Here is a 21,964-nt window from a genome sequence, read left to right on the forward strand (position 1 = left end):
CAACACTGCCCTCTATCTCTCTCTCTCTCTCTCTCTCTCTCTCTCGATCCTTCTTCCTGTCTTTGTATCCCTTTCTCTCGCTCTCCATCTAGGTCTGTCATTGTACCTTTCTTTCCCTCTATCTCATGTTGAATGGGGACGATGCAGTGACTGTGGGAGAGATGGAGAGAGTGAGCGAGACAGATAAAGAAAGAGAGCATCCCCCACTCATACCTCTTGTATCCTAATCCATGTCTCTTACCAAGAAACGGGCCCCCTTTTCACGTCTCCACCAAAGCCTCTTATACGAGACCCCTAGCTGCTCGCCCCCCAGATCTCTCTCCCACGCTCAGAACCTACACCACAATGTCACAATAATATAGTATGCAAGACAATGTAGGTTTCATTTGGTCATTTTAGCATATTAGCAAGGTATTAACATGTAATCTGTTATTACCTACAAACAACAATGAGAAAGCTTTACAAGTTTGACTAATTCAAAAAAGTGTTGTTGATTATTCGCTGATTGTATTTTCTATCAAGTGCATGGTGTGGGTGCATTGTATGTCCATTGTGTGTGTGTGTGGACTGATAGTTAAGGTAATAATAGTGGTATTGCATATAATAAACTGTTATCGGCCTAAACAAAGATGACCTGTTATAGCCTAAGCCATACAATGCTGAAATGGCTGCACTAAAGGCTGTGAAACTGCAGAAGTGGCATTTGTTGCCTGTTTATGCTGTAGAGCTACAGTGTGGCGCCTCAGGCTTAAGGACATCTGACTGCAAGGCTGAGTAATACATCTGTTAGGAGAATGTGTCACTTTGTAAAGGGACTGACCCTAATAAGAACTGATGAGTTGGCAAGTTATGTAATGAGTATGAGTGTGAGGAGGATCCTGAAGCTGTAGTCCTTTCTGTGTGTGTGTGTGTGTGTGTGTGTGTGTGTGTGTGTGTGTGTGTGTGTGTGTGTGTGTGTGTGTGTGTGTGTGTGTGTGTGTGTGTGTGTGTGTGTGTGTGAGCACGTGCGCACCTGCATGTGTGTGCATGTTAAGATTGATATGATTTCTCTTTGGTGTAAAATAGTGTCGGCCTACAGTTAAAAAGTACAAAGCCAAGAGATTAAAACACACTAAAGCAGGCGCTAACCACTGTGCCAATACAATCATCTCTCTATATAGTGGTCAAACCATGCTTTAGCAAGGACAGGATCCCCACCAGAACAGGAACGTGTACACCCATATCTGCCAGAGAGCTGATGGTAGCCCTGTCCTCTGTCCTGAATGACCCAGTAGACCCACCCCTGGTAAATACAGGCTAGGAGGTTCTCTCCATGGTTAAAAATACCCAGATCTAAGTTCTTATATGAGGGGTTATTATGGCTACTGTGGGGTTGAGGATCTCTCTCATTTTGTTCTTGTTAGCAGTTTTCTTAATTTGACCCCATCGAAAGTCAGTCTTATTATTCCATCAAGCTGTATCCACACTTTATCTGCAGTGCAAACCTCACTTTCTCAAAATACTTCACACACCACAACACATTATACATACTGTTCTGTAAATGCCGCATGTTTAACAGAATACGCCATTCCCTTTGTCGTTGTTGAAGCATTCAGGAACAGATATCCAAACTGGGTTCTGTAGGATCACTGATGTGGAAGTTTTGTTGGAAAAAGTGGCTAAGGACTGCCATCTAATGGGCATTGAATAAAAAAGTCCCATCAAAGTTAGAAGCTGTATGTACCAATACTGCCCACTGGGAGGCAATGATGTAACATGTCAGTGTGTGAGTATTGTGGAAAAGGACTGCAAACTGCACAATCATCCAGGTAACACCACTATACTGCCCTACCAAGCAACAGAGCAGTAACTGCTCATAGAGTGAAACTGAGAAAAATGAATTCAAAGTTGTTTTATTGTCCAGCCAGATCAATTGTAGGCAGATCACTGGAGATGATCTGCTGTCTTCCTATGAGGTAATTTCTTTTATTCATATTGACCCTCATCTCTGATATGACCTTCGACCCTAGATGGCAGTTACTGCCTTCAGTGTCATATAGTTTGATACTTGTATCAGCAAAGAACAATAAATAATACAGAGGTCAACTGTAGACACTGCAGCCCAAAGCTCAGTGAAACCAAGGTAAACCGTAGACACTGCAGCCCAAAGCTCAGTGAAACCAAGGTAAACCGTAGACACTGCAGCCCAAAGCTCAGTGAAACCAAGGTAAAAGGCATTAACTGACATGTGTGATGGCAGTTACTGCCTTTTTCCTTGGTTTCACTGCAACTTCTTGCAGTTCATGAGTGGCGCAGCGGTCTAAGGCACCGCATCTCAGTGCTAGAGATGTCACTACAGGCCCTGGATCGATTCCAGGCTGTATCACAACCGGCCGTGATTGAGAGTCCCATACGGTGGCGCACAATTGACCCAGCGTTGGCCGGGGTAGGCCGTCATTGCAAATAGGAAGTTGGTAGAGCATGGTGCTTGTAAAGCCAGGGTTGTTGGTTTGATTCCCATGGGGGACCAGTATGCAAATGTGTCCACTCAATACTGTAAGTTGTTCTGGAACAGAGCATCTACTAAAATGGACTATCTATTGTGGACAAGCCTGCAGTTAATAGGCCCATGTGACATCTATTCTATATGTGTTGCACAATATTCTTGTGTGTGTGTGTGTGTGTGTGTGTGTGTGTGTGTGTGTGTGTGTGTGTGTGTGTGTGTCTGTGTGTCTGTGTGTGTGTGTCTGTGTGTGTGGAGTGGGAGGAGCCTTTATGGGAAAGCAGAGTAAATGACTTCCATTTGTGTCTGAAAGAGGGCGAGCCATAGAGAGAATGAGAGAGGGGAGAGAGGGGAGAGAGAGGAGAAAGGGGAGAGAGAGGAGAGCTGTACACCAGGTGTGAGTCTTCTCTGAATAAAATGACTGCTAAATTTGTATCCTATTTTCATTCATTGATCTTTTGTTGTTATTACTCATTCATTCACTTACTTTCCTATTGTTGTTGCATTGTGGAGTGGGGAACCTGCAAGTAAGCGTTTTGTTGCACTGTGTACTTACTCCATGGACATCATATGTATAGAACAACTAAACAAACTTCAAACCTGAACTTAAAAGGCAGTGTGACAGGTCTTAAAGAAAGAACCCCACCCCTTCCTGTCTGAAATGCCTATTGTTGTAACTGTCTTCACCCAAAGCCTTCTCTGCCCTGAACCCAAACCACTGATTCAGGATCAGAACACCTCATCCGTGCCTTTACCTCAAACCTCTCATGTTTTGCTTGCTACATCTCCAACGAGAATATCCAGTCCTATTCCCAGGGTTTTGAAAAATATATGTTATCGTGATGAGACTGACATGATAAGAAAACGTATGCATGCTTTGGATAAAAGTGTCTTGTAAATGGCATATATTATTATTATAGTAGCGAAAGGTTAAATAAAGATTAGAGAATATCATTTCCCAGCAGTGAGATTCACCCTGCTTTAATGAATACAGTATACCACCCTATACGACCTCTTTAGGTCATCACACAGTTAAGGATTCCAAGCTCCTAATCACATGGGCTATACGACCAAAAGTAACCATGAAACAAGTTTCATTCAACTCAGCATAACTACATCAAAAGTCATTGTTGTAGTAGACTTAGATTTGTAGAGATTTTTGGGGATACTGAGCGTAGACCTAGCGGCATTCCAAGTGCAGAGGAAACACGTACCGCGGGTATTTCACAGGATACTTGATACACTGTATCCAGCAGTGGAACTTCTGGGTGGACCGCGCAGGCGCTCTGGGGGCGCTAGGCTTTCAGGCCAGTGCGGCAGGAAAAGCGCAGGGGAGACCCCGCCGTGATCGAGGGAGAGGAAAAAATAAAAATAGTTATGAAGAACAATTCTGGACAAGGACAACCTTTTCCGTTTACTTATACCTTATAATTGAACTATTCCAGCGAATAGAAGTCGGGCAAATGCGCGACCCGTTTCGTAGATAGACATAGCCACGGTAGGCTTGGCAACCTGAAGATAATGTCAGGGAATCAATGGATGAAAATCCCCAGAACTACTGCAGTTGCCTGGCTGGAATTCTCGTCTCGTACTGAGAGTATTGGAGACTCGGAAATAAATACGGTTAACGTATAAGGACCACGGGAAGGAGCCACAACGTATCTGAGTGTGAGGGATTATAACGGTGTCCAGTCGGTATTTGGCTAGATAACGCATTTAAAGTTTGAACGGAAAGAACAGTTTTGCTGCATCGAATTCCTTTGGACGGGATGTCATCTGCCGCCGGTAGAATTCCACGGGCTAACTGACCGTCTCCCTCTCTGTAAAGGAGGCCGAGCGAGCCAGGCGTGAAGATGAGTGATGCGGCAGATACCAAGGGGTCGAGGCGAACCTTTATCGTCCCCTCGATCAAGGCGTTTGATCACTATGATTTCACAAGGGCCAAAATATACTGTAGTTTGACATGGCTTGTGGCCAAAGCCTTCGGCTCAGGTAGGTGGCGCCTTTTTTGTTTTCTGAATATTGGGGTGGAAATGTGTCAAATGTGATGCAACATTTGGATAAATTGTGTCAGTGCGCACATCTTCAAAGGGTTTATCATAATTAACCTCGATATTCCCGATGGGCCAAGAGAGCATGTCTTATCTGTGTTAAGAATGTGTCATTTGGCCTCAATAGCCTTGTTGAAACATCATCTTCACCGATCGATAATAAACATGTCATTGTATTAGTCACACCAGGGCTCTCTAATGGACGGTCTGTGTCTGAGAAGTGCAGGTTATGGGCAGACTAACTGTTGCACATTTGCCCAATATCTCCGATTTGTCTGTTATGAACACGGCAGAGGACGCTGTTGTTGTTGTTGATAATGTTCTTCTTCTCCGATCAGCATTGACGTCTGTGGCATTTGATTGATCAGTAACTGCAGCTGGTTCCTGATGTTCACAGTAATGGCCACATGGCCCTATACAGGTTGTTGGAACATCTAAACAGTATTGTAATCTGGGTGGTTTGATCCCTGAATGCTGATTGTCTGAAAGCCGTGGTATATCAGACTGTATACCATGGGTATGACAAACAAATACTTTTTACTATTCTAATTACGCAATAACAATAAGGCACCTCGGGGGTTGTGGTATATGGCCAATATACCGTGGCTAAGAGCTGTATCCAGGCACTCAGTGATGCGTCGTGGCTAAGAACATCCCTTAGCCGTTGTACATATATTGGCCATATACAGGTAGCCTAGTGGTTAGAGCGTTGCAAGGTTGAAAGGTTGCTGGATCGAATCCCCGAGCTGACAAGGTAAAAATCTGTCATTCTGCCCCTGAACAAGGCAGATAACCCACTGTTCCTAGGCCTTCATTGAAAGTAAGAATTTGTTCTTAACTGACTTGCCTAGTGAAATAAATATACCTCAGGCCTTATTGCTTAATTAGATAATTCCATGTGATTTGACAATAACACAGTTGTTACTTCACTGGGTGGTTGAAATTAGAATGTAACCTATTGTGAACAGAAAACATTCAGAGTGCGGTTTGTGGATGACAGGCAACACTTAGCCTGTATTACAAGCTGCTACCAGTGTAGTTGGGGAAAAGGCTTGGCCTTGCCCGGTAGGCAGCAGCAGCCCTATGAAGTCAGTAATTCCAGCCCGGCTGGCTCTCTAAGGAAGTTTTTTAATTGGGCTACACTCTTAACTACCATCTGCTCGGTCTGTGTATAGTAATAATGGACAGAGAGAGAGCAAGAGAGTGTGAGAGAGAGGGGTTATGCTGTAGCTAGCCTTGGGAGCCAAGGATTCTCATGTTCAATGGCCACACGACATATGCTAAGCCAACAGCACATAGACTAGGTAGCTCCTCCTATAGTTTCCAGCATGTCATTTGTAAGCTTTTCTCAAGTGTATAAAATGGTGGAAAGCCCTGTCAACTGCTCCACTCGCCTCACTACTCTGTCATAGAGGACTACAGGCTATTAGCATACCAGGACTGGGTTGTTTTTTCCTGTTTCTCCTGGTGACACACATTACTGCTCCCTTCCAACACCATGAGAACTGTGGCCCAATTCATCAACCAAGTCTTAGTTTACACACACAGCCACGTTTGGTCTAGTTACTATGGTTCTGACAGTAGTTTGGCCCACGTAATGCAGAAAATTCAAAACAATCTCTCCCATTCAAAATGCATGCTGATCACTGATGTAGATCAACTGAAATATAGCCTAGACACAGGAAAGGACTATCAGCGTGACCATAAGAGCATGTACGGACACATACACACTTACTAAATGTTTTCCTGTAATATGACACATTTTGACCAAAGGCATCTGTGTTTTCTGCTTTCCTGTCTGGCACTGGATCACTGACTAGGTCCCAATGCTCTCTCTCACTCGCTCGCTATCTCTTTCTCGTCTCACTCTCTCTTTGCAACAAGATCTCACGGTCTAATATCAGTGTTCAACTTTTGTTGCGGGGGGGGGTCAAACATGCTTTGTGCGCAGCTGTTATAGATGGTGCTCTCCTCAGACCCTACTCTTCTCTCCTGTCTCTGTAACATCTGTGATGTGTTGACATCGTGGAGACCCAGTCAGAGTGACAGCATTTGTCTCAGTTACATCACAATGCAGGGGCCTCCAGGCTGGAGACTGGGCCCAATGGAAGGACCAACAGAAGATGCTTCAGCTTTACATACTGGCTCTGGGCACTAACGCTCATTAGTCTAGTAACGTGTGAATTCATTAGCCACAATCAATGTGAGTGACAACATTTCTGGTATACTTTGGTCTGACTTAATTGATGTTCGTACTGCATCGGAAAAGAAGTAGTCCAACATGAATTAGCATAGTGAGCAACTGAACAAAAATGTTACCTCTGAAAGCCACTGCTAAAATATATCCAGTTATTTCTCAGCAAAGTAACCCAGTGTTTTGAATCAGACATTATCAACTGTCGATATAGGCTACACAGGTTTCTAAGAAAGTAATAACTGCATAGTAACAGACAAGTAATGTTGCTGACTGGTGTACATTCTTTAATGTTCCCTCCCTGTGCTGCGCTCCAATTGGACGACTCCTGTGGTCGGCACGGTAACGGTCGATATTCCAGGTCTCGTGTTTGGACTTCCTGTGACAGCTACTTCCTGTCTATTTCCTGTTTGATGGCCGACACAAAGGAGATTGGTTTTCCTTGACGCGGCAGCTTTTGATGAACTTGTGGAAAACTAAAGCCCACTTACTCTGTGAAGGTTGTATCTGCACTCCACACTGTTAAAAAGAAGGGTGCTTTGTTGATCTTATAGGGGCCATATATAACCAAGCCATAGAACCCCTGTTTCGTTCTTGATAGAACCATTTCTTCTAGCAGGACTTATATGGCAAGACTCCAGATAAAGATGTGTAGTAGACTGTGCTACTACTGTATTTGGCATTGGTGCTGTTTTAGGAGGCTATGTGAGGTCATATGAGCTTTTGTCCACCCTCTCAGGGTTATAAGGGGTTTTTATAGTGGGGAGTGGGGACAGTATGGGGACTTTATAGTGAGGACAGACAGTTATTGTGACTATCTGCTGAAGTGACTGGCTGTTAAGTGGCTGTTGGAATGGTAAACACCCGCCATTGTCGGAAATAGCCCACTGTCGTCTTTCTGGGTAAGAAAACACTTTCGAAATAGCTTCTGAACCCTCCTTGGAAGAAATGTAATCTACTGATAGGGGATGAAGAGTCCTCATTTATGTCGGAAATTATACACTATAACCCTAACCCCTTTTTTTTTTTTACCTCCTGTAAAAATACATTGTAGACATACACGTCTCTGCCTTTCATACAAGTAGGCTACAGTGTCCGCTGCACATCCCTGTTCCTTTTCGCCAGTCCACCATCCAGGCCGAGTAGCCCACGTCTTCGGAAGTGTCTGGCTGCTTAGCTCTCTGACCTCTCCATTCACTAGGCTACATGTAATCCAGCTTTTCTGTCTTTATAAAGTAGCCTACAAACTTTGTTTACTTTTCCATTCAAAAAAAGAATCATAGGCATCAAAGCCTGTGTAGGCTTTAATAGCTTCCCGAGGTAGGCTAATAGCACTATCGCTTTACCAAGTCATACAATATTATCACGATACTAAGGTGTCCCGATATGACATGCATTGCTATTCTATATGTATCACGATTTATCACGATCGATACTTGGAGTCATAGAATCAATATAATATCGGAAAAAATGATATTGTGATACTCTACTGCATCGATTTCCCCCATCCCTACAGGCTAGGTTCAAGAATACATTTTCAATCGGGCGAAAACAAATTAAGCCTATTGGACGGATTAAGGACTAAACTTAATCGGTCGCCCCAGCGTGAGTTTTTTTATGCGCGTAATGTCAGAATACAGTCACTGTTCCAAAGTGGGATTGTTATGCAAAAGGGGAGTTAACCCACGCTGCCTCAAACCAAGGCATGCTGCCTGCTAATTATCTATAGGCTATGTTTCAACTTGTCCATTTCCTAACAACAGTTTGAATTGAGGTGTGTTCTGCCTCCTCATTAATTCACAAAGAAGAATCCCGTTTCACTGTTGCGGACAATTTATGTTTGAGGCTTTGCTAAGCCAAACAAACTTCTCTCTTCGAGGAGAGCCTAAGCACTTCCCCAGAGTTTCCCCAGATCAAGTATGCAGACATTTGCGCATCCCCAGTCAGAAAATAACTTTTTGCCACCTGGTACATTTTCCGGCTGGCACCCGCATTGCCTTCAATGTTGTTTTCCTTACTAGTAATAACTTTGGACGTGTGTGTTCCTATCAAATAAGTGCCTTATGACGTTATCATTATAGTTTCTGTATATCGTGTTATCGTTTCTACTGTAGCACACCGTATGTATGTACAGTGCCTTCGGAAAGTATTCAGACCCCTTGACTTTTTCTACATTTTGTTACGTTACGGCCTTATTCTAAAATGTTTTTTTTTTTATCCTCATAAATCTACACACAATATCCCAGAATGACAAAGCAAAAAAAGGTTTTTAGTTTTTTTCAACAAATTTATAAAAAATAAAATAACATATTAACATAAGTATTCAGACCCTTTACTTAGTACTTTGTTGAAGCACCTTTGGCAACGATTACAGTCTCGAGTCTTCTGGGTATGACGCCTAGCTTGGCAGACCTGCATTTGGGGAGTTTCTTCCATTCTTCTCTGCAGATCCTCTCAAGCTCTGTCAGGTGGAGGAGGAGCGTCGTTGCACAGCTATTTTCAGGTCTCTCCAGAGATGTTAGATCGGGTTCAAGTCCGGGCTCTGTCTGAGCCACTCAAGGACATTCAGAGACTTGTCCCAAAGCCACTCCTGTGTTGTCTTGGCTGTGTGCTTAGGGTCGTTGTCCTGTTAGAAGGTGAACCTTTGCCCCAGTCTGAGGTCCTGAGCACTCTGGAGCAGGTTTTCATCAAAGATCTCTCTCTACTTTTCTCCGTTTATCTTTCCCTCGATCCTGACTAGTCTCCCAGTCCCTGCCGCTGAAAAACATATTTACAGCATGATGCTGCCACCACCATGCTTCACTGTATGTCACGCCCTGACCTTAGAGACGTTTATTTTCCTCTAGTTTGGTTAGGTCAGAGTGTGATGTGGGGTGGGCAATCTAGTTTTTCTATTTCTTTGTTTTGGCTGAGTGTGGTTTCCAATCAGAGGCAGCTGTCTATCGTTGTCTCTGATTGGGAACCATACTTAGGCAGCCCTTTTTCCCTCCTTGAGTTGTGGGATCTTGTTTTTGTGCAGCTGCCTTTGAACAGCCCCAGAGCGTCACGTTTCTTTCTGTTTTACCTGTTTATTGTTTTGTTCGGTTTTTCTTCAATAAAGTATGTGGAATTACCGGCACGCTGCGCCTTGGCTTATATATGACAGGGAGTTCGAAGATAGCGAACGGGACACTGTAGGGATGGCGTCAGGTTTCCTCCAGAAGTGATGCTTGGCATTCAGGCCAAAGAGTTCAATCTTGGTTTCATCAGACCTAAGAATCTTGTTTCTCATGGTCTGAGAGTCATTTAGGTGCCTTTTGGCAAACTCCAAGCATGCTGTCATGTGCGTTTTACTGAGGAGTGGCTTTCGTCAGGCCACTCTACCATAAAGGCCTGATTGGTGGAGTGCTGCAGAGTCCTTCTGGAAGGTTCTCCCATCTCCACAGAGGAACACTGGCGCTCTGTCAGAATGACCATCTTGTTCTTGGTCGCCACCCTGACCAAGGCCCTTCTCACCCGATTGCTCAGTTTGGCTGGGCGGCCAGCTCTAGGAAGAGTCTTGGTGGTTCCAAACTTCTTCCATTTAAGAATGATGGAGGCCACTGTGTTCTTGGGGACCTTCAATGCTGCAGGAATGTTTTCGTTCCCTTCCCCAGATCTGTGCCTCGACACAATCCTGTCTCTGAGCTCTACAGACAATTCCTTCGACCTTGGTTTTTGCTCTGACAAGCTGTCAGCTGTGGGACCTTATATAGACAGGTGTGTGCCTTTCCAAATCATGTCCAATCAATTTACCACAAGTGGACTTCAATCAAGTTGTAGAAAACATCTCAAGGATGATCAATGGAATCAGGATGCACCTGAGCTCAATTCCGAGTCTCATAGCAAAGGGTCTGAATACTTATGTAAATAAGGTATTTCAGATTTTTTATATACACTGCTCCAAAAAATAAAGGGAACACTAAAATAACACATCCTAGATCTGAATGAATGAAACAATCTTATTAAATACTTTTATCTTTACATAGTTGAATGTGCTGACAACAAAATCACACAAAAATAATCAATGGAAATCCAATTTATCAACCCATGGAGGTCTGGATTTGGAGTCACACTCAAAATTAAAGTGGAAAACCACACTACAGGCTGATCCAACTTTGATGTAATGTCCTTAAAACAAGTCAAAATGAGGCTCAGTAGTGTGTGTGGCCTCCACGTGCCTGTATGACCTCCCTACAACGCCTGGGCATGCTCCTGATGAGGTGGCGGATGGTCTCCTGAGGGATCTCCTCCCAGACCTGGACTAAAGCATCCGCCAACTCCTGGACAGTCTGTGGTGCAACGTGGCATTGGTGGATGGAGCGAGACATGATGTTCCAGATGTGCTCAATTGGATTCAGGTCTGGGGAACGGGCGGGCCAGTCCATAGCATCAATGCCTTCCTCTTGCAGGAACTGCTGACACACTCCAGCCACATGAGGTCTAGCATTGTCTTGCATTAGGAGGAACCCAGAGCCAACCGCACCAGCATATGGTCTCACAAGGGGTCTGAGGATCTCATCTCGGTACCTAATGGCAGTCAGTCTACCTCTGGCGAGCACATGGAGGGCTGTGCGGCCCCCCAAAGAAATGCCACCCCACACCATGACTCACACACCGCCAAACCGGTCATGCTGGAGGATGTTGCAGGCAGCAGAACGTTCTCCACGGTGTCTCCAGACTCTGTCACGTCTGTCATGTGCTCAGTGTGAACCTGCTTTCATCTGTGAAGAGCACAGGGCGCCACTGGCGAATTTGCCAATCTTGGTGTACTCTGGCAAATGCCAAACGTCCTGCACGGTGTTGGGCTGTAAGCACAACCCCCACCTGTGGACGTCGGACCCTCATACCACCCTCATGGAGTCTGTTTCTGACCGTTTGAGCAGACACATGCACATTTGTGGCCTGCTGGAGGTCATTTTGCAGGGCTCTGGCAGTGCTCCTCCTGCTCCTCCTTGCACAAAGGCGGAGGTAGTGGTCCTACTGCTGGGTTGTTGCCCTCCTACGGCCTCCTCCACGTCTCCTGATGTACTGGCCTGTCTCCTGGTAGCGCCTCCATGCTCTGGACACTACGCTGACAGACACAGCAAACCTTCTTGCCACAGCTCGCATTGATGTGCCATCCTGGATGAGCTGCACTACCTGAGCCACTTGTGTGGGTTGTAGACTCCGTCTCATGCTACCACTAGAGTGAAAGCACCGCCAGCATTCAAAAGTGACCAAAACAGAAGCCAGGAAGCATAGGAACTGAGAAGTGGTCTGTGGTTACCACCTGCAGAACCACTCCTTTATTGGGGGTGTCTTGCTAATTGCCTATAATTTCCACCTGTTGTCTATTCCATTTGCACAACAGCATGTGAAATGTATTGTCAATCAGTGTTGCTTCCTAAGTGGACAGTTTGATTTCACAGAAGTGTGATTGACTTGGAGTTTTGACATTGTGTTGTTTAAGTGTTCCCTTTATTTTTTATAATTGCAAAAATGTCTGAACTTGTTGTTCATAGTCATTATGGGATATTGTGTGCAGATTGATGAGGATAAAAAATTATTTAATCTATTTTAGAATAAGGCTGGAATGTAACAAAATGTGGAAAAAGTCACGTGGTCTGAATACTTTCTCTGAATGCACTGTATGGAGCATAATGTATTTACTGTTTTATTCACATGTTTTCAAGTACTGGTGACATAGATTGTAATGATGTGTGTAAAATATATTTTGGAAGGTTGTACTGATTATGATGAGCTAATGCTAAGCTAAATGCCAGCTATGTGTGGTGCCATGTTTGTTGACTTCATACAATGCATTCTGGTTGTCACGTAAATGTCTGTCAGACCAAAGATGTTATAACAAAACAAAGTGAAGGGATGATTCAATCGACTGACTTAGATTGTAACTATCGTTACTCTGGGTTGCCAGCTCAGACCCCTTATCAGGGTTTTATTTAACTTATAAACTTCTGCTGTGTTTGCCCCCCATTATAGTAATATTTCCTGTATCATATCCCCCCACGATACCTTCCCCCATTTCTACCCCCCATGGACTTGAAATCCCCCACAAATGAAATTACCCCCCCCTTCAAGCCCACCTAAAATAGTTTCATCCAAATCTGGCAACCCTTCTGGCAACCCACGGTTAGGCTAGGCAGTAGGCTTGTATTTGGGGTGATGATCTGTGAGGTGATAGCATTTTATTTGCTTTGTGATTAGTCAAAAACTGTAAATTACTTGTCAAGTTAAGCGATCCGGTTCCTGTATACACTGTAACAAGTACATAGAAGATTTGTAAAATGCTGAAAAGTGGCCAAACTAAGTTCATATTTTTCGGGCAATGGGCACAGCCATCTTCTACTTTGTTTATTTGCTTCTTATAGTGAATGGAATTCTGGGATTAGGGAGTTATCGCTTGTCAAACATGCATGCTGCCATCATAAAGAATTTAGCTGCTGTTAGCTTAGCTGACACGCATCTCTTTTCTAAACAATAAAAGGTGAAATTGAGAAATAAAGTTGTAAAGACCTTTTATTTCCCGTCAGGACAAAACATTGTTTAGGTGCTTTTCAGATAACAATGCTGTTTGACGCGTTTGTTACATCAAATGTTCTGTTACTGCTGTCCCAATCACATGGTTGCGATGGTATGCTGCAGGGACCACTCAACAGTGATAACAAATATGTAATCATACACGTTTAAAATGCCCGCCCTGTCTCCTGATTCCCCCTGTTTGCACCTGTGATTCACAGCCATGGCGAGGGGAAATGACCTCACGCACACCAGGTATGCACACACACACACAAACACACACCATAAACGCCCTCATTACCCCATACGCACCCTTTCAACTAGGGATGGTGGGAAATCGATACAGTTACAGACAATATTATATTGGTTAGTCAAAAAATTATTAAAATATATTTTTGTACTTTTTGTTGCTCGGTCACGTTAGCTAGTGCTAGTTGGCTGTACCTGTGTCAAAATGCTGGTATTTTTCATCCTATAGCTTGTTCTTAATCTTCTTTTTAAAGTGGAACTGACAGAGTTTTAACTACTTTGCAGATATGAAAGAAACAGATAATCATAATATCAGTAAAACATATCAAATTCCCAGTTTATGCGACAAAACCAACTTTATAAGAGGTTTTAAAAATATATGTTCTATTTGACTCAACATTCCATGGCGTACACAAAGGCATTGTTGCCAGAGTAGATGGATGCAGTTCAATGCATGATTAATATAATTCACCACTACATTTCTTGGTAGTCCCAAAAGTATTGTTAACATGTTGTAAATCACAGCTGGCCTGGTACATTGTTTGTTGCCTCCATTCAGGATGCACTGTTTCAGTTTCAATGACTTAATATACTGGACAAAATCAGACGAATGTAACTAAGGCTGGGAATGTCAATACAAGGGCAAAGATCACAAGTCAGTCATAGCGAAGCTAATAGGCTAGCGCATCTATTTATGTAGCAAGCTAAAAACATGGACCCTAACATTGTCATTCATGTCATTGGAGTGGGTGAGTGACTGACTTTTTCCCCTAAGATTGGTTTTTTGGTGGCTATACTTTACACAGCTAGAGATGCAGGTGTCATTTGGTTAGCTAGCAAGAACCTGAATGACTGTTATCCAGTTAGCATATTTTACATTTGACTCATTTAGCAGACGCTCTTATCCAGAGCGACTTACAGTAGTGAATGCATACATTTCATGCATTTTTTTTTGTACTGGACCCCCGTGTGAATCGAACCCACAACCCTGGCGTTGCACACACTATGCTGGCGAACACCATGCTCTACCAACTGAGCCACAGGGAGCCATGGCTAACTGGATAACACAAATTCACTCTCGCTATCTACTCCAATTTCAGAGTACTCTCATCTGAGTGTGCCAGAGTGCAGAATAACTGATGAATTTCCTAACGTAACACCCACTGAATATGACTGACCGGTGTCAGTAAACGTAGGCAAAAAAGTAATAGTTAGTCACGAACGATCTAGATAACATGTAAACAGCCTAACCAGCTCTGCTAGGGCAAGTAAAATGGTCAGAGTGAGGTGTTCTCTCATTTGTGTCTGGAAGTAGCTAGCTAGCAAGCTAGCCAATTAGCTTTGGGTGCTTGGTTGGGACAAGCATGCATTGTTGGCAGGCAAGCTGCAGAAGGACTATGAGGCTACAATTCCCCATCGTTTATCAGTGCAATTTTGACAGCCAACAAATTGAAAAAGCTTGAGAGGTTTTATCTAATGTTCCTTCGTTAGAGTTTAGTTCATCTTTCTCAGGCTAGCATTATATTTTGATATTTTTGTTGTTGATGTGAATAATTGAGGTTGTTAGATCAATAAGACTGTAACGTTCCCAAAATGAAGAGGACTCTCAAGTGGTATTGACATATTTGCAGAAATTCATTCAGGTCTATTTTGTGGCTTTTGACGAGTGAGTTCTAATGATCTAAAGTCACGCTGTTGCAACTGCCTGTAAACACACAGTCCAGTTCAAAGTGAATGATGGCAGGCCCTACTGCCTGTAAACACACAGTCCAGTTCAATGTGAATGATGGCAGGCCCTACTGCCTGTAAACACACAGTCCAGTTCAAAGTGAATGATGGCAGGTCCAACTGCCTGTAAACACACAGTCCAGTTCATAGTGAATGATGGCAGGCCCTACTGCCTGTAAACACACAGTCCAGTTCAATGTGAATGATGGCAGGTCCAACTGCCTGTAAACACTCAGTCCAGTTCAAAGTGAATGATGGCAGGCCCTACTGCCTGTAAACACACAGTCCAGTTCAAAGTGAACGATGGCAGGTCCAACTGCCTGTAAACACACAGTCCAGTTCAAAGTGAATGATGGCAGGTCCAACTGCCTGTAAACACACAGTCCAGTTCAAAGTGAATGATGGCAGGTCCTACTGCCTGTAAACACACAGTCCAGTTCAAAGTGAATGATGACAGGCCCTACTGCCTGTAAACACACAGTCCAGTTCAAAGTGAATGATGGCAGGTCCTACTGCCTGTAAACACACAGTCCAGTTCAAAGTGAATGATGGCAGGCCTGTGTGGCAAATAAAGGCCTACTGTAGCTCTGACTGGCTTTGGCGTACCGGTCTGTGTCGACTCTGGTCCTGGACGAGACAGATGGTTCAGGTTTTATTTAATGCAGTTAACTGTGCAAACGGACAGCTGCTTTCCCACTCTGTATTGCTATAGAATTTTCACAAATGCCTTAGTACAGTATACGTAATTCCCAAACATTCTAAGAATTGATGAAAATGTGAAAATGAGCATATCTAAATACTTGCTTGACAGAAAATGTTTTTAAAAAGTCATATTCTTCCTGGGGGTGTATATGAACAGAAATGCTGTCTGTTTCACTTTAAATAGTGAGCATGTTTTCAGCACTTTTATTTCCATGACTGATCAAAACAAATTTTCTCCGCAGAAAATTTGTCTCTCTGCAGCAGGGCAATATGTTTGGAACGTCAAATCGCAATAAAATTGCAGTATCGAATCGTAATACATATAGAATCCCTGGCAATTCCCGGCCCAACTTTCAACCCCATCCGCCAATTTCTTTGTCTCAAAAACACTCTCGGGACCCCTTGACACATCATGTGATGGCACATACCAGAGAAGAGCAGAAAGTGGTGTACTCTTTGCCCCTGAGTGCAGACAAGTCTATTGTGTGTGTGTGTGTGTGTGTGTGTGTGTGTGTGTGTGTGTGTGTGTGTGTGTGTGTGTGTGTGTGTGTGTGTGTGTGTGTGTGTGTGTGTGTGTGTGTGTCTGGCTATTTTGAAGATAAAGATAAAGTAAATCAGATTTAGCATGTGACAAAGAATAGCCTCTCTCTGTCTCACTCTCACACGCACACACGCACACACACACACACCGTTCCTGTACCATACCGGTGTATACGGTGTTACCGTCAGTGCACACAAAGGGCGCTATTTCTTTACAAATGTAACAAATAAATCAAATAAAAAAACTCAATCTTGATCCAGGAGGGGATTGATTGTCTCTGCTGTAAGCAAGAAGCTAGCCACTTAGCTAGTAAGTTTGCAAATGAGATGCGTAGCTAGAGCCCTCTGCTGGAGATAAATGATATACCGCCCAAGCCTAACGCATATACACAAACACACACACACTCTTAAGCACACCGTCAATGGAGAAGGTCTAAGATCCGTGTGTGGGAGAAGAAAGTGGGGCTCGCACAGGCACGCCTGTTGCCATCACAGTGGACTCGTTCTGCAGGGGCCAGTCCAGTCATGTCAGTTATTATTTCACCAAACTAACCTGTTTCCCCTCTCTCCACGGACAGCCCAAAATGAGCTGACTGTAATGTTACTTATGTAGCCCACCTATCCTCACGTCCTCCACAGAGGTCCTCCCAGAGAAACTCTGTTTACCATATGTCCACACTAACCCGTACCTAGAATTGGGCCAAATGGAAAATCCATATCGCAATAAATTCCCTGAATTGATACGATAGCAATAAATAGAAGGGGAAGTTTATAAGGTTAATGAGCACCACAGTTTAAAAAGTATCCTTTAAACTACTACCACTAGTGTGATGGTTATAGCAATCAATTGTCCCGTTAACAATCACCCATATTAACACACTGATTTCAAACTTCACATTTCTCTAGTATAGGCTACTTATCGTAATGCCTGTGATAAGTGATCGGTATGGTAAGTGTTGATAATTTGGGGTTTATCGTCCCAGCTCTACCCGTACCCGCTCTCTCCACAGACACGTCCCCAGATGACAGTTATCATATCCCCAAACTAATTCGGCCCCCTCTTTCAGAGAAACTATGTTCATCCTATCACCACACTAACCCCTCTTCTCTCCCTTCACAGATGCGGTCCCGGAGGAGCTGGCGGACCCCTTCTACAGGGACCAGTACAGCCAGGAGCACCTGAAGCCCCCTGTGGCATGCCTGCTGCTGTCTGCAGAGCTCTACTGCCGGGCGGGGAGCCTCATCCTCCGCAGCGATGCCGTCAAACCTCTGCTGGGACACAACGCCATCATCCAGGCCCTGGCACAGAAGGGACTGTACGTCACTGACCAGGACCGACTGGTTACAGAGAGGGACCTGACCGGCACACCCATACACATGGTGAGGATGAAGAGCTGCCTGGACACACACACACACACACACACACACACACACACACACACACACACACACACACACACACACACACACACACACACACACACACACACACACACACACACACACACACACACACACACACACATACACACACACACTCACTCACTCACTCATCCTCTGTCTCTTTGTGTGTGCTCTAGGGTAGGGCTCTGTGAGTACGGTATTCTCAGCGGTGTCTCTTGGAAAGGACAAAAACGAGCCTAATGACAGGTTTCCAAGATAAACCACTTACAGACAGACAGACAGACAGACAGACAGACGGTACTGTTATGTCGCACAGTACAAGGTAAAAATGCCTTTCTTCTGAAAAAGGTGTTTTGTGCAAAGGAAAGGCTTAAAAGTCAGCCCTTTTAGGGTTTTTTTTTTTTCTTCCAAGATTGACCCGTATATATATATATTTACTTATTTTTTTCGCATATCTTTTTATATATTGTTTTCTAAAAACTCAACTTCCAAACACTCTCTTGCAACCCGCCTCACCAATTTAAAATAAATAAAATTAAGAGTATTATTCACCTCAAATCCACAACAGAAGCTAGCCAGAAGTTAGCCAGTTCAATATCAGGGCGGCAAATTCAAAACAACAAAATGTCATAATTCAACTTTCTCAAACATACAACTATTTTACACCATTTTAAAGATACACTTCTCCTTGATGTAACCACATTGTCCGATTTCAAAAAGGCTTTACAGCGAAAGCAAAACATTAGATTATGTTAGGAGAGTACATAGACAAAAATAATCACACAGCCATTTTCCAAGCAAGGACATGTGTCAATAAAACCCAAAACACAGCTAAATGAAGCACTAACCTTTGACGATCTTCATCAGATGACACTCCTAGGACATTATGTTACACAATACATGTATGTTTTGTTTGATAAAGTTCATATTTATATCCAAAAACAGCATTTTACATTGGCGCGTGATGTTCAGAAAATGTATTCCCACCAAAACGTCCGGTGAATGTGCACATCAATTTACAAAAATACTCATCATAAACGTTGACAAAATATATAACAATTATTTAAAGAATTATAGATAGACTACTCCTGGATGCAACCGCTGTGTCAGATTTTAAAATAGCTTTACGGAGAAAGCACATTTTTCAATATTCTGAGTACATAGCTCGCCATCACAGCAAGCTATACAGACACCCGCCAAGTTCGGGGTCACCTAAACTCAGAATTAGTATTATAAATATTCTCTTACCTTTGCTGATCTTCGTCAGAATGCACTCCCAGGACTGCTACTTCCACAAGAAATGTTGTTTTTGTTCGAAATAATCCATATTTATGTCCAAATACCTCCGTTTTGTTCGTGCGTACAGAGCTCTATCCAAAGGCATAATGCGCGAGCGCTGTACCAGAGACGAAAAGTTTAAATGTCTTCCCCATTTCTCCTTCTCCCAAATCCAGTCAGCTGATGTTCTGAAAGAGCTGCAAAATCTGGACCCCTACAAATCAGCCGGGCTAGACAATCTCGACCCTTTCTTTCTAAAATGATCTGCCGAAATTGTTGCAACCCCTATTACTAGCCTTTTCAACCTCTCTTTCGTGTCGTCTGAGATTCCCAAAGATTGGACAGCAGCTGCGGTCATCCCCCTCTTTAAAGGGGGGGACACTCTTGACCCAAACTGCTACAGACCGATATCTATCCTACCCTGCCTTTCTAAGGTCTTCGAAAGCCAAGTTAACAAACAGATTACCGACCATTTCGAATCCCACCGTACCTTCTCCACTATGCAATCTGATTTCCGAGCTGGTCATGGGTGCACCTCAGCCACGCTCAAGGTCCTAAACGATATCTTAACCACCATCGATAAGAAACAATACTGTGCAGCCGTATTCATCGACCTGGCCAAGGCTTTCGACTCTGTCAATCACCACGTCCTCATCGGCAGACTCAACAGCCTTGATTTCCCAAATGATTGCCTCGCCTGGTTCACCAACTACTTCTCTGATAGACTTCAGTGTGTCAAATCGGAAGGCCTGTTGTCCGGGCCTCTGGCAGTCTCTATGGGGGTGCCACAGGGTTCAATTCTTGGGTCGACTCTCTTCTCTGTATACATCAATGATGTCGCTCTTGCTGCTGGTGATTCTCTGATCCACCTCCACGCAGACGACACCATTCTGTATACTTCTGGCCCTTCTTTGGACACTGTGTTAACAACCCTCCAGACGAGTTTCAATGCCATACAACTCTCCTTCCGTGGCCTCCAACTGCTCTTAAATACAAGTAAAACTAAATGCATGCTCTTCAACCTGCCCGCACCTGCCCCCCCGTCCAGTATCACTACTCTGGACGATTCCGACTTAGAATATGTGGACAACTACAAATACCTAGGTGTCTGGTTAGACTGTAAACTCTCCTTCCAGACTCACATCAAACATCTCCAATCCAAAGTTAAATCTAGAATGGGCTTCCTATTTCGCAACAAAGCATCCTTCTCTCATGCTGCCAAACATACCCTCGTAAAACTGGCCATCCTGCCGATCCTCGACTTTTTCGACGTAATTTACAAAATAGCCTCCAATACCCTACTCAATAAATTGGATGCAGTCTATCATAGTGCCATCCGTTTTGTCACCAAATATACTACCCACCACTGCGACCTGTACGCTCTCGTTGGTTGGCCCTCGCTTCATACTCGTCGCCAAACCCACCGGCTCCAGGTCATCTACAAGGCCCTGCTTGGTAAAGTCCACCGTTATCTCAGCTCGCTGGTCACCATAGCAGCACCCACCCGTAGCATGCGCTCCAGCACGTATATCTCACTGGTCACCCCCAAAGCCAATGCCTCCTTTGGCCGCCTCTCCTTCCAGTTCTCTGCTGCCAATGACTGCAACAAACTACAAAAATCTCTGAAACTGGAAACACTTATCTCCCTCTCTAGCTTTAAGCACCATCTGTCAGAGCAGCTCACAGATTACTGCACCTGTACATAGCCCATCTATAACTAGCCCAAACAACTACCTTTTCTCCTACTGTATTTATTTATTTATTTTGCTCCAGTATTTCTACTTTGCACATTCATCCACTGCAAATCTACCATTCCAGTGTTATACTTGCTATATTGAATTTACTTCGCCACCATGGCCTATTTATTGCCTTTACCTCCCTTATCTCACCTCATTTGCTCACATTGTATAAAGACTTATTTTTCTACTGTATTATTGACTATGTTTGTTTTACTCCATGTGTAATAACTCCGTTGTTGTATGTGTCAAACTGCTTTGCTTTATCTTGGCCAGGTCGCAGTTGTAAATGAGAACTTGTTCTCAACTTGCCTACCTGGTTAAATAAAGGTGAAATAAAATAAAAATAAATAAATTGATCATCCGTTAAAGAATGTATTATAGTTAGATATGAGGGGAATGCCGTGAGCTTCCCGGGAGGGAATGCGTTAACAGTTACGAAATAGTTATTCTAATCTGTACTGTGTGGCTGAGGATCATGAGTTCAGAGACTGAACATAGCTGCTGACGAAATGGGAACCTGCGATGCAGTTCTCTCTCTTTCTGTCTCTGTCGCTCTCTTTCTGGGAGAATTGCAATTGCACTATCTGCTGTGGCACACAGACTCGTTCCTTCCCTAATCTCGCTCTCCTTCCCTCTATATCTCATCATCAGTTATTTCTGTCTTTCTCAATCTCTCTTCTTTTCTTTCTATCTCTTCAACAGCACTTTCTCGCTCCCTCCCTTGGTCTTTCATTCTTTCTCTCTCTTTTCCTCGGTCTCTCTCTCCCCCTGTCTTTCTTTCCCCCCTCTCTATGTCTCTTTCTCTCTGGCCGTGTTTAGACTTGACAGTTAATGCAGTTTTTGTATTATGATCATGAAGTTCTGATCATGGAATTTCGAATACATCATGTGTCTACACCCATTTTTTGTGACCCCACCCAAAATCTAATGACACAAATTTTAATGAAAATAAATGACATCAACAAATAACCTTAAATTAATTTAATTTTCATCTCTTATCGAAATGAAAATAAACCAATAAATACATTTACTCAATAAAATACTTTTTTTCAAGTTATCT

At 43.6% G+C, this 21,964-nt stretch overlaps 1 protein-coding gene across 3 annotated transcripts in view; it reads left to right on the plus strand.

Moving 5' to 3' along the window:
- Positions 1 to 3,756: 3,756 nt before the first annotated feature.
- Positions 3,757 to 21,964, plus strand: part of camsap2b (calmodulin regulated spectrin-associated protein family, member 2b) — a 77,488-nt gene continuing 59,280 nt past the window's right edge. For all 3 annotated transcript variants that reach the window (XM_014192040.2, XM_014192041.2, XM_045714883.1), the window contains exons 1-2: positions 3,757 to 4,474; positions 17,604 to 17,863. In XM_014192040.2, the coding sequence (XP_014047515.1) occupies positions 4,336 to 4,474; positions 17,604 to 17,863 (399 nt within the window). In that variant the 5' untranslated portion in view covers positions 3,757 to 4,335. The remainder of the gene's footprint in view (positions 4,475 to 17,603; positions 17,864 to 21,964) is intronic.

The sequence above is a fragment of the Salmo salar genome, chromosome ssa03, assembly GCF_905237065.1.
Source record: "Salmo salar chromosome ssa03, Ssal_v3.1, whole genome shotgun sequence".
Classification (NCBI taxonomy): Eukaryota; Metazoa; Chordata; class Actinopteri; order Salmoniformes; family Salmonidae; genus Salmo; species Salmo salar.